At 43.1% G+C, this 13,634-nt stretch overlaps 2 protein-coding genes across 6 annotated transcripts in view; both read right to left on the bottom strand.

The window, feature by feature from the left end:
- MSL3 (MSL complex subunit 3) overlaps nt 1-3,581 on the bottom strand; it is a 36,127-nt gene extending 32,546 nt beyond the window's left edge. For 2 of the 4 annotated variants that reach the window (XM_061563737.1, XM_061563738.1), the window contains exons 1-3: nt 3,330-3,581; nt 2,757-2,839; nt 1,365-1,460 (exon numbers count right to left, since the gene is read on the bottom strand). In XM_061563737.1, coding sequence (XP_061419721.1) covers nt 1,365-1,460; nt 2,757-2,839; nt 3,330-3,434 — 284 coding nt within the window. In that variant the 5' untranslated portion in view covers nt 3,435-3,581. Of the gene's footprint in view, nt 1-1,364; nt 1,461-2,756; nt 2,840-2,969; nt 3,156-3,329 lie in introns of those variants that run through there. The other 2 variants (XM_061563739.1, XM_061563741.1) reach the window with 2 other exon arrangements.
- Nucleotides 3,582-5,091: 1,510 nt separating this feature from the next.
- Nucleotides 5,092-13,634, bottom strand: part of MID1 (midline 1) — a 61,225-nt gene continuing 52,682 nt past the window's right edge. For both annotated transcript variants that reach the window (XM_061563733.1, XM_061563734.1), the window contains exon 10: nt 5,092-11,113. In XM_061563733.1, the coding sequence (XP_061419717.1) occupies nt 10,762-11,113 (352 nt within the window). In that variant the 3' untranslated portion in view covers nt 5,092-10,761. The remainder of the gene's footprint in view (nt 11,114-13,634) is intronic.

Raw genomic sequence — 13,634 nt, 5'->3', positions numbered from 1 at the left:
ACAAAATAAAATTATAAGAGGCTTGCACAAGTGGGGGGGGGGGGGGTAAATGGTTGATCGAAAAGGTTTCTGAAAATTGTCGACCCCCCCTCAAAAAATATATTTACCCCCGCGTAGGTATATATACCTACACACGCTACATACAACAGAGTAAGTAGTATCTATTGACTCTGTAGTTGTATGTACTGACTGTACAGCAGTATCTACTGAGCCAGTAGTAGCTACTGACTGTTTAGTAGTATTTACTGACTGTAGTAACTACTGACCAAAGTAGTATCTACTGGCCCTATAGTACTATCTACTGACTGTAGGAGTAACGACTGACTGTAGTAATATTTACTGGCCCTACAGTAGTACCTACCGACTCTATAGTAGTAACGACTAACTGTATTGTAGCATCTACTGACTCTATAGTAGTATCCACTGACTATAGTAGTAACTTCTAACTCTATAGCAGTATCTACTCTCTATAGTAGTATCTACTGACTCTAGTAGCTACTGACTGTAGTAGTATCTACTGACTGTATAGTAGTATCTACGGACTGTAGCAATATTTACTGACTATAGTGGTATATACTGACTGTTTTAGTATCTACTAACTCTATATAGCAGTATCTACCAACTCGATAGCAGTATCTACTGTCACTAGAACAGTGCATACTGACTGTGGTGTGACCTGCTTTCACTACAGCAGTGCATACCGACTGTGGTGGTAACTGCTTTCGTGACAGCAGTGCATACTGACTGTGGTGGTACCTGCTATGATTAAGCAGTGCATACTGACTGTGGTGTGACCTGCTATCACTACAGCAGTGCATAGTGACTGTGGTGGTATCTGCTTTCACTACAGCAGTGGATACCGACTGTTGTGGCACCTGCTTTCAGTACAGCAGTGCATACTGACTGTGGTGGTACTTGCTATGATTAAGCAGTGCATACTGTGGTGGTACGTGCTATGAGTGCATACTGACTGTGGTGGTACCTGCTATGATAACCACAGTGAATACTGACTGTGGTGATACCTACTATGATTACAGCAGTGCAACCCCCGTGCAGCTTGAGCAGGGCAGGGAAATAAATAAATAGCTATCGCACAAAAACGCTATTTTAACTAATTAACCTTACTAGCCTTACGGCGTGGTACCCGGCTAATTTTTTTTCACGTAAACCCCACGGTTCACGAGCCAAATCCTTTGCAAGCGCGCGTACGCAGACAGACAGACAAAAAAAATGCCTTTTACAGGTTAGATATGCCGACACAATTAAAGACAATGTTTTTGTTTCATGGATGCTTTCTCCATCCCAGCCAAAGTGGTGAATAAACATTTTTTACAAAGGGGAATGCAACTCCTGGTTACACTTACATCTTGGCCACTGCTCTCTTGGCGAGGTTACGTTGTAGACGTCGGTTTTCTTCAGTATCTCTCAGCACGTGATCCTCTTTTGCCCATCGATCCCAGCTGCAAGCAACACACACCCAATTCACACCAATTGGATGGCGTTTTTGCCAGTTGCATGCAATCCACACAAATTTCAAATAGAAGCATTCAGGAATATTAACCCTGCATAGTTTAAAAGTCACCATCATCATGTTGTCTATTCACTGTTGGATGAAAGTCTCCCCACTGTGTCAGTGTTGGTCAAGGCGGATGTTTGACCATCCACCACCACACTGGTCAGCACAGGATGAAGCAAGCACATAATCTTGCAATTCGTTGAGTGATGTCTATGGGTGCCCATATCCTGTAACAAATCAAGTCTACCAGGCTCGCAAACTCCCTTAACCACATGAAAGCAGAGCCCCCTTTAAAAAGACAGAAACTAAAGTTGATCAAAATGCATGTTTTTCACCAGGCACTTATATTTATAGCATCTTACATACATGACTGAGATTCCATGTGCCAACTCAGTGCCCTGATCTCTGAGCCACCACCAAGCCAACTCGTAACTCATAAAAAAAAAATTAGGAAGTTTGGTATAAAAATGTAACCTTGATGTGCAATATAAACAGGTTTGCTTTGTAGCCCTATTATGTAGACAATCTCCTGCATGTTTTGAGTAATGCCTTTCATTATGTATCACAATGGAAAAAGCCACGTAGGGTGTATGGCAGTGTTGTTCATTGCAAGGCCCGCGGGCCACTGGCGGCCCCTGGTAGCCTTTAGTGCGGCCCCTGACAATACACAACACTTCTGAAAACACCATCGTCGCCAACATGTCAACCCATAATGGATTCAAATGTGTGGCGGCCCTCACGCGGATGATGCGTTATCGGTGAAAGCGCCCCCAACCCACTCCCTGGAAATGAGTGAAGAACACCGGTGCACGGTGTGTGGGTCTCGAGCTGCTGCTGGTAACGAGGTCGCAGGTGACCAGGAGATGACTTTGGTTGCGGCTGCTTCTTGCACTCAACGTCCTGGGGTCACATTATCAGCATTTGCCTTCCTGCGCATTTAGAATTGTAGTTTGGCTCAGGTGTTTTTGTTTCCTTCCAAGCAAACACTCTACTTTAGTTGCGTCGAGTTAACAAGTTAATATTCATCTTCGCTGTATTCAATTCCAACGAGGAAAGCTTTGAAGGTTGTGTTTAGATCACGCGACGGGGAACATACGACTACAAATAACAGAAACACCCTTCCCCTCACGTCAACATCTATTAAGTTCGCTCCATTATTCGAAAGTCGGATGGAAAGGAGCTGCGATGGTCCGAAATGTGTTTTTGCAACTACGTTTAGTTGCAGCAGATTTGCGTGCACCTTCGATTCCAACCGTTGAAATGGATGAGATATTCAGGAATCTTCCTCCCTTTGTCATCCTTCCCAACATCTACATCCACCACCTACAAACACGCGAAAGGCAGAGAACCATACACCATGTAACATTCACCCGTACGTAGAAACAAATGTTTCGGCACCTGAGCAATACGATTACGAGCAAAACACACGACGTTTATAGCAACTGGATTGCACCTGTCGGGAGCACAACCACGTGGCAGCGCGCAGGTAAAATGCCGTTCAGCAATCGAGCTCGAAGCACTCCACCCCTCTCCCCCTGCTGGCTGCCACGAAGCAGCCTATGACACCTGTTATGCAAGGCGGGTCGCCCATCCAAAAACCACTGCCCAGGGTCAACCCCGCTTAGCTTCCGAGCTGTGACCCCGGGGGCTGGCGCGCACCATTGAGGGCGGTTCGGTCACAGTCAGTGGAAGCACGAAGCGCACTGAACGCCCCTCCCCCCCCCGATGCCCAGACGTTGCAGTGTTCAATCTGAAGAAACGAGGGTGAACCATCATCCTCGCCTCCTCCTCATCATCATCATCCGCCTCTAACCTTGGCGTCGTAGAGAACTCGCGCTTTGGTCGGGTCGGGCTCGAAGCACAGCACGCGTTCCCCCTTCTGAAACTTTAATTTCACGCCGCCGCGAGTGGTGGTCATGCTAGACAAGGGGAGCCGCCCTCCCGAGCCTCGGGCACCATCACACGGCCAGCGCCAGCAGGGCCACGGACGCCTCCTGCTGCTGCTGCAGCGCCGACACGGACACGACGACGGCTCGCAACTTCCCGCCCGCCATCTTGCTACACCCCCCGCTCCTCTCCAGCCAGCCGCCGACAGACGACCAATCGCGAGCTGTATCGGAGGCCACGTGCGCTGTGCGAGCCAATCGGTGCAGCCGCAGTACAAAGATGGCACACCGGTTGTGTGGGGGGGGGGGGGAGCCCTGTACCAAGATGGTGGCGTGTTTGTGTGGAGGGGGACCGTACCAAGATGGCGGACCGATTGTCGTGAACCCCGTACCAAGATGGCGCCACAACCTCACGAATATTCATGAGCGTGGCTGCAAGGCGTTTGGCGCGCTCTGCTACCAACCCAGTTGACGATTATCTTAACCGGTCCTTGGCCTCCCCTAGGTAGACTCAGCCAAAAATTAGTACCTGGTGCGGTGTGTAAAATCGTCGCCACTCTGGATGAGACAAAGGCGGCCGGGCGTGGTGCTGGCCAACCCCCCCCCCCCCTTGTGTACCGTTTCGGCCTTCATAGGAGCTTGCTAACATCACTTGTCCAAACCACCTGTAAGTCTATGGGGCCGTCCATAAATGACGTCACGCACCTGGGGGGGGGGGGGAGGTCCGACATTTGTGACGATGGGGGGGGGGGGTGAGAAATGTGACGTCACATCAAAAAGCGCAACTTTAAATAAATATAGACTTGTTATAACACTCATTTGGATTACTTTTCATGATTAACTATTTGATTATTTATATTTACTAAGGTCACCTTTTATTTATTCCATGAAGGAGCATTTTGCTTCTCCATGGGAGAATGGAGAAGCATACATTTTGAAAAAGTTTTTAATGATTGTTATTAAACATCTTGATTCTAATAACTCTACCAGGGCTTTTCATTCTGTGGAATGAATATATGATTGTTATAATTGTACTCTGCATTTTGCTTCGTTCTACTACAAAGTTTCAAGTATTTTTTTATAGTTATAATTACTTTTAATATTTTATAATCATAAGATAATTTCAAAATAAAATTCTGAACATCTGCAGAACCAAGAATAAAAATCCCTCCAGTCACGAAAAATTTTAATCGAAATCTGCAGTTTTAGTTAGACGTGAATTTTATGCTAAATTTAAGCTTTCCAACGCCTCCTTTTTACAACATCAGAATGCAGCGCCACATTCAACACGCACTACAATGACAATAGTTTAAAGCGATTTGAAGGATGTTTTATATTCAAAATGGAATATGGTTTTGGGGGGGGGAGCTTTGTGACGTCATATTTGAGGTGAGGGGGGCCTGACCTTTCGTGATGCCGTGTGACGAGGGGGGGGTCAAAAATCGCGTGACGTCATTTATGGACGGCCCCTATACGGGGGATTTTTAAAAAAAAAATCTTACTCTTTGGTTCTTTCGGTAAAGTTACGTAGAAAGAAAATTAATTAAATAATCGAATAACGACGTTTCGATTGCAACATAAGCAACCGTCATCATGTAGAACTAAATTTGAGGGAAAAACAAAACACAGACACGGAGACACAGCAATACGATTATTATTTTGTGATAAGAGAGACTTATTTTGTGTTGGTGTAAATCTTTAATTCAGAATAACTACAGTATGAGGGTGCACCCATATATTGCTACATTTACAATATATTCAATTGTGAGAAAACAATATACAAACTGCCATCAGAAGCGTCAATGTAGTCTTTAGTGCAATTTCACATTAGATATTATGACAAATTCATAGATTATAAAAGTTGAACAGAACCTCTTTGCCTAAATACAGAATCCAAATGCCCTTTTAAAATACGTGTTTAGCATTGAGTGTCCGCCCTCGGATTGCCACCTCTTGAGGTACAAAACACCAATATGTATGGGAAGAATAATATCTCAATATCAGCAAAGGGTATAGCTACAGAGTAAATTATTATATTATCTGGCTGCTATAAATTTATACACGATAAGCCACTTTGTTGAGCTATAATGTGGCCATGTTGCCTCTGAAAAGAACCAATAGCTAAGTGGGCTTTATCTGGTAAAATGAAAAGAGTTTCGTTTTAGTTTACCTATTTGTTTTTAGTGATTTGCTTACCTTTCCTATACTTTGCACTCCTATAGTTTTTTTTTATTGTTGTAAATTTCTGACACACTCGTACTGGATATCTGTGAAAAAGAGCTTCATAGCTCATTTCTCCAGGATAAATAAAGATTATGATTTTGAAATGCATCGTCTTGAGTGGTATATTATTATTCAATTGAATAAACCTGGGGGTTTTTTTGTCCTGGGAAGACGTACACATTTCCCAGGACAGCTGTCTCTTTTAAAAAGAGAATTAATTCTGGAAAACCAGGACAGGTGTGCAAATCCACCATTGCTTTAAACCAAATTTCATATTTTAAACTTTAATGTACAGAGCAACTCTATCTTCGTAACATAAACTTGGTTTGTAAACTTTGGTCTATTGGCATGACTCCAGTCTTGCTTGTAATGTTCCATCCATTCCTATACAAGCTGGATACATTCATCTGTATTATGGCTGACAACGTGGGCTCACTGGGGTGTGCTCCTAGGACCCAAGTATGAGAACCACAGCTCTGTTGTAGCAAAACTCATAACATGCATCAATCCCTGGCGACGGTGCGTCTATTTTCCCCACTTCACTCTTACGTATATGTGTTAAGTATTACAGTGATTCATAATGAAAAGTGACAGTGGCATTACTCAACGAGTAAATCATTATTACATTTATGCAAGTGAATCTTATGCTAAAATATAAGTGATCACATAAAATGATGCATTATACTCATACTCTAGTAAAACTATATAGGAACTATTATATTTTGCGATATTAATACAATTATTTGAATGACACCACATTCTACTTACTGTTGCTATAGTGCAGCACATTTTATGCAAAAAATATTCCTGGTAAATTACAAAAGTGACCTTCATTACATTTCATAAATATACAAATAATACAATCCGTTCCATATATCTAATTAAGATCAATATCCATAGCTTAAATTGCACTCCAGAAATCTAAAATCAATCAATATTTCTATCCTGCACCTTGTCACCAGCACCCGTTTGGTGGGTATGGTTGCTTGGTTTCTGCAAGGGCTGGTATGGGACAAAATCCAGCAAGGGACCACGGAACTCGGAAACACATGCTTGGGCCCTGAGATGCAGAAAAGATCCTTATAAACGATGTTTTAATACAATACCATGACTAATGGGGGGGGGGGGGGGGGGGGGGCAGTGGTTAGCACACCGTTTCATGAACCCCGTAGCCAGAGTTAATTTTAAAATCGAACATTCCACCCTCCCTTCACTAACTCGCACTAAACATCGTAGTGGTATGATGTGGGAAGGCCTTCATCCAACAGTGGATTGACAAAGGATTGTAATTGTGTTTTGCCACGACCATAGTATGGTAGTACTATGCTGTTGCACACGTCCACACACCACCAAGTTCATGCATTCTCAGATTTAAATTCGTGAATGTTATTATCGAGAAGTGCATCATCTATAGTAAATTTTCTATTTTTTTACATTAACGATCGTTTATTTTAAAGTGTCATGTTATATAAAAAAAACTGTGATAGAGCCAATGTAATCCGAACTACACTACAGAAACTGCAAATACAAATAAAGCACATGCCATGAATTGGGCATTGAAAATGGCCACGTCACGGTGCAAGAGCGTGTAAAAGCTGTCAAGGCCATGCATGCATTCAGGCGTTATACAGTACTTGAGAGTGGCCCCTGACCAACACTGATGTGGTTCCTGCACCCATCCACCTACATTATTTAAACCCTCTGGCTACTTTCCGAGGTGTGCCCTTTTGGACTTTTTCCTTTATATTCTTGCACTCACAACATCCACACCATCTGTTAACAGATCGGCACCCTGAGACACCAGCGATAGCTGCCGAGATAAAAAAAAATGTAACATGCATCTTTGTTTAGTTTGTTTTATATACGGTGCGTTTTTCCCCACGAGTCAAAATTAATCTAACAAACAGCGATGAGTTTGTTGTCCTCAGGCTGTGTAATTTTTCAAGAGGCAATGAATGATAACATTCATGGCGCCTTTGCATCTGTCCTTTGTTTTAAAATGTTTCCAGATGCAACAAGGCAAAGTTTAAATGTGGATACAGATTGTAAATGTTGTAATGCCACGCCTGCGATGAATTACAGCTTTAATCTTTAATTACGACTGAAAAGTAACCTTGGGTTGTTACATTGAAGAGCACTGCATTATCCATGGCCTACTCTGGGTGTGGCTTTTAGTTTTCAAGTTTAGTTTTCCAAATGCATTCCAACCTGCTCTCGCCCACCTCATTTCATAATTTGTATCCGTGCCGACCACCAATACCTGCCATAGGTGCACATTTTCTGTCCCTCCAGCAGATAATTTCATTTCAATATCTAATCAATGTATATTACCTGCTATGACATGCATCATATACATGGACACTGAAGAATAAGTACACTGAGAGACAGGATTGCATGGATCAGAGAACAAATACAAGTTTTAAGCTTTATGTCGGCCGTTAAGAAAAGTGGCCTTGGGTGGGACACATCACTCAATGGTGGTCAATATTAAGGCGTGGCAGCAAAAGGAGGGAACACCCCCGGGTTTGCGTCCTCCACGGAGATGGAGTGATGAGATCAGCTCATGTCCTGGAGCTACATGGATTCTTGCATTGTGAGACCAAAAGAGATGGTGACAGCTTTCATCCAGCGTTGGATATTAGTTTATGGCTGTTGATGGTGATGACCCTCTGTTAAATATGGTCACTCAATTCTCCCCTGCATTTTGTGAATACATAGACTCTGAGTGTATGCCCGCCTTGTGCGTTAATCCACTGATATAGGTCAACTCTCTTGACATGTTGTTGACAATGAAAGAAGGTATAGACCAAATGTTATCGCTTGTAGTGAGATAGTGATGCGTAAATGCTTAAATGGGGCAACTTTATTCGTGGAATTGCAAAAGATAAAATATTTACTTCTTGAATACTGTATAGATTTTAACTGCACAGGGCATGTGTCTATTGATCCCAAATTGTAGTAATTAGCCAGAGGTAGATGGAAATGTTATTTTGAGTAAGCATGGGTTTGTGTGGATCGTAACTGCATAATTCAGTTGTACAGGTTGTGTCTTGGTTTTTAAAGATGCGTTTCACCTAAAGAGTATGGCTCTCCATGAATCAAATTAGTGGTGTGGTCACGAGATTGCTTGGAGCCCTGGGGAAAGCACTGCACAAACAAAATGTTATTCACCTGACAGTATTTGTTTTCGACTTACAAATGCACAACGGGGATTGACTAGGATTGCCGCAATAACTTTTCACAACAACACTTTTAAATATCACGAAATGTTAATTATTGCAATAACTTTGTAATTGTATTCAGTATTTGTAGCGTCTTGTTTTTGTATATTGATGCACTTTAACCTCGAATGAAGATTGCTTGAAAGTTATTCGACTGCAGTTCGCTTAACATGTGCCTGCAATGAGTCTTGTAATCATTGTAACTTTACAATTAATAACATATTTTGTTAGAAAATTCAATACTTAACAAAGTAGAATGAGCAACGACAATATGGGTATGATGATATTTAGAAGAAAGGACAATACGATTAGTGTAGATCTCATATTGTACAATATATCATCGTTTCGCCATACTGTGGCAATCCTACTCATAGCACATGAAGTCATCGTAGCTTCCTGGGTGTGCCGATCTATGGAATGATAAGCACCCAGACATTATCATTTGTGCCTTAACAGTCTGTTTATCAATTAATAATCTGAACTTGTCTCCTCAGACTTGAATATCCAAGGCTCGAAGTGTATTGCATGGGCAAATTTGAGCTATACGCTGCCACTGCAAACACATTAGATATTAACTCTCTATTGAATATTACATATGTCCATTGCTGTATTGCTACAACTCACAATTACAGTTGTCTTTAATCGCATATATCCATTGCAAATGAGTCATGTTGCCTCAGTTGGCTCTCACCAGCTTATAAATAAAGGTGTAATATAATTCACAATTATGATACCAAACAAAGCCACATTCTACGAATTCTCTCCTCGCAAAGTAAAACCACAAATGTCATGGGGGTTGTTGGATGAATACTTATGTGTGTACGCAGTCTGTACATGACGAAATTTCTTTTCAACATCGTTATTTGAGCGGCGTGTGACATGTCGGGCTCCTGTTGGCTGCGATACAGTTTGCCAGTTGAGTAGATTCAATCCTCGTTTCGACCAACAATTGCACACGTGCGGTGATGTTTTCCCACGAGTAAAACAGAATTCTATGGCCTCATTTTATTATTCCAGAAACGTGCTTAATGTCTTGTTCAAGTGAGCTCGTGGGTTTTATGTTTGTTTACCAATGTTAAAACATATATAAATGTCTATTTTATGTTGTCATCCAAGCTTGGCATTCAGTCTTTGCATGCACGCCACTTTGTGTTCTTGACAGTGGTGGTCCCTTTTTAATCGTAAACGACTAAGTGGGCATGCAGCTGAATTGGTGAAGCATATCCATCGTTGTTGATAAACAGGTCAGGCAGCAGAACGGTTGAACAGTGATGCATCCAGGGATAACAAAGCTCTTTATTCTTGAAAGTTCGGAATGGTTGTGTCTTTGCCACAAACTAGGAATGTGTGCTAAACTTGTCCATCGGATGCTCTTGGGGAGAGTGGCTGTGGACACACCGGTGTGCTGTACAAGTAACTAATTGGCATGTTCTGTTTACGTAACAAACCTTACTAATTGGCTGTGTTGGGTAGTGGTGGGTTTCACGACATTTCTTTATTTATGCAATCTAACCCAAAAAAAACCTGTATTATGAACTATTAAACTATTTAATTTTTTCCAGGTAAGGCCCACTGAGCTATGTAGCTCTTTTTTCAGAAGCGACCTGGCCACAAATGATAGCTCAACGAAGTGGCTTATCACGTGGACATTTATAGTGGCCAAACACTCTAAACGCATGTTGATCCTAAATCTGGAGGGAAAGCACGCGGAGAAAAATCCACACGACCATGGGAAGCGCATGCAAACTCCAAATATACAGGCATCAGGGTTGGAATCGAACCCACAATCTCCTGCATACCAGGCGAGGATGTTAACATCTCGCCACCGCGAGCTTGCTGAGCAACGATGGCGATGGCGTGGTGAATGGCCGTTCAACCGGCGTCTGGTCTTGGAGGGTAGCGGCCCAGGCCACACTCACTCGGGCATCTGGTCATCCTGGTCGATGTAATCGGGTACAGGAAGGCCGGTGAGCACGCTCATGGAGCGGTTCCACACGGCAAAGGTCGGCAGCACGGGCTCCACGAAGGAGATGGAGAGCGAGTGCAGGTGCTGCGCCGTGGCCGCATCGTAGAACGATAGCAGGCAACCGTCGTAGTCGAGCAGCAGGCCCAGCCGCCGGAGGTGGGCTCGGGGCTCGAGCGCCGCCTCCTTGCCGTTGCCGCGCACCGCCCAGGAGTTGTTGCAGCGGCCCAGCACCCAGGACGAGGGGTTCTTGCCCATCCACTCGTGCTTGGGAGTGCTGTGGTAAGTGATGCCCACCGCGAACCTGCACAAGCCACGTTGTTGGGTGGAGGGTGGGAGAATGAGCGAGGTCACGTGCCGTGAGGTCAAGGGAGAACCATAAGCCTCGGTACAGCGTACCCACGGGAGGTGGTACACTGCTGTTAACCGGTGCTTTGCAGGGTAGGGTTTGTGGATTCAGAAGTAGATCTTGAAACTTCCCGACATCGAAATATATTTAAAGAAATAATTCAATGTTTATTTTCTCTGCCAAATATCCATGACATACTGTACTGTACCAATTTGCAGGGTTTCGAGGGGAGGAGGGGGTCAATCACCACCCATTGCCCCAGGCATTTGACAAATGGGTGTTTGACCTTGTGCCTGATGATTTGGAGTGTTTTCCGTTGATGCGTGGGGTTTTCTGGCTGCTCCGATTTGCTTCCACGTGCAAGCCATTTAAGGAATTGGCCAAACATCCCAGTGCATTAACCTTCTTTAAAAGTCTTGAGGCTTCACTTGCAAAATAAATCACATTCTTTTACATGCTCTTCACGCAACAACACCACACGTGTAGAAGTTAGGATATGGTACAATGCTGTAGCCTGTGCATTTGCTAAGGTGTACAAATTGTATGGTTATTCAATGAAGGTAAATTGGATTACTGTATATCTGATTCAAGATAATATGGAAAATGTAAGATTTGGAATATAAAATTGCTGATTTTTTTTTAATAGTCCCATCCTGGGAAGTAGTCGTAGAACATAATTTTTAACCAAGAAACATTCCATTTAATATAAATAGACCCAAGCAAGAAACACAAATGTTCTCAGCCCATCGCTCGGCTACACAGATGCGTGCATATGAAAGATAGAATCTGACTGAGTTGCTCTTCGGAGTGAGGCTGTACTGAAGAGGGCTCTGCCATGTCATATTAACAAATGGACAAGCTGCATTAATCAGCCCGAGGGCTGAGAAGTGTGACAACAATATGCCTCCCTCGTACCACCTGTGTGGACACTTGAGTCCTGCAGGTCAACCCTCATGCTACTTTGTGAGATTCTATGGGTGTTGTGGTAGTCATCCTCTTGGTGTTCTCTCCTTTGGCTGCCACTCTTGTCGCCATTATCATGCATCGCCAATTATCCCTTCGAGCGGTGTATCCTGCCCAAACCCACTGACATTTTTAACAGCCAATATGACGTCCCTGATGTGTGTTTTTTCACTCATCCATGCGTTCCTCATTGTCTCTCAGTGTAGTTCTGATTATCCATCTCTTCACGCTTCCTTTTAGCTTTGTTTATTTTTTGTCAGTGTCCAAGTGTCTGATGCATTCACACACAGCAGACAAAATCCAGTGATTGAATAATTTCAGCTTAAGGCACAATGGGTGTGCTGCTTTTCCATATCAAGATCAGTATTCAAAATGGACTACACCATGCTTTTATTTGCCTCTATGCTCCTATTACATTTAAATATATAATTATTAATTTGAAGCTTTCGTGACTGCAGGAATTCATACTCTTTAGTTATTTCGGTAAAGTCACGTAGAAAAATAATAATAGATCACGACGTTTCGATCGCCACACAAGCGATTGTCCTCAGGTGGGATAGAGAGCGATCGCTTGTGTTGCGATCGAAACGTCGTGATCTATTATTATTTTTCTACGTAACTTTACCGAAAGAACCAAAGAGTATAAATAATTATTTTTTAAGGGTGGTAGAAGTAGTGAGTTTCTTTGGAAACAGAAATCAGAAGAGGAACCAATAACTGTGGTCATATTGCTCAGCTTTAAATGATATTTATTATTTGCAAAATAAGACATAACCTAACAAACTCAAATTGTTTTATTTAGTTACAAATGCAACGATTATCCACACAAATTAATAGACAATTTACACTTCACCTCTCAAACTATTTTCTTTTAATTTTACCAGGTAAAGCCCACTGAGCTCCATGGTTCTTTTTCAGAAGCGACCTGGCTATCAGAAATGATAGCTAAATGAAGTAGCGTATCACATGGACATTTTTAACAGCCAAATACTCTAAACGCATGTTTATAATTTTGAAGAGAAAAACCGGAGGAAACATCCACGTGACCACAGGGAGAGCATGCAAACTCCAAATATACAACAGGCATCAGGGTCGAACCCACGCCCTCGTGCAAACCAGACATCTCGCTACTGTGGCACCCTGTGTAATGTTCTCCTGGATTCAGCACGGCTCTCTCTTTGACGTACCCTGTGCACGCCGAGCCCCATTCACGTGGCAGTGAGGCTCCACTCCGCACTGCGCATCGTGAGGTGGCTAGCACAGTGACGTTACGGGAGCACTGTGTGCCAGTGCTCGCGACCTTGGCTTTACTTTGTTTTTATCATTAACGAAGCCTCCTGCTCTCACGATGAAGAGCTACAAAATGTATTACATTTATTTTCAATGCTTATCTGCAGATATGAGGAGCCGCCCATAAGTGGCAGCAAAGTCGTCTATTATGCGTGTTTATGCGCGGGTGATTTGCCATAAAGTGGTCTAACAGAAATGTCACGACTTGGCAGATAAAGAGGAG

Source organism: Lethenteron reissneri, chromosome 32 (assembly GCF_015708825.2).
Source record: "Lethenteron reissneri isolate LAM-NWPU_2019-01 chromosome 32, ASM1570882v1, whole genome shotgun sequence".
Classification (NCBI taxonomy): domain Eukaryota; kingdom Metazoa; phylum Chordata; class Hyperoartia; order Petromyzontiformes; family Petromyzontidae; genus Lethenteron; species Lethenteron reissneri.
Note: the sequence above shows the minus strand (reverse complement) of the source record. Positions and strands in the feature narration are given on the sequence as shown.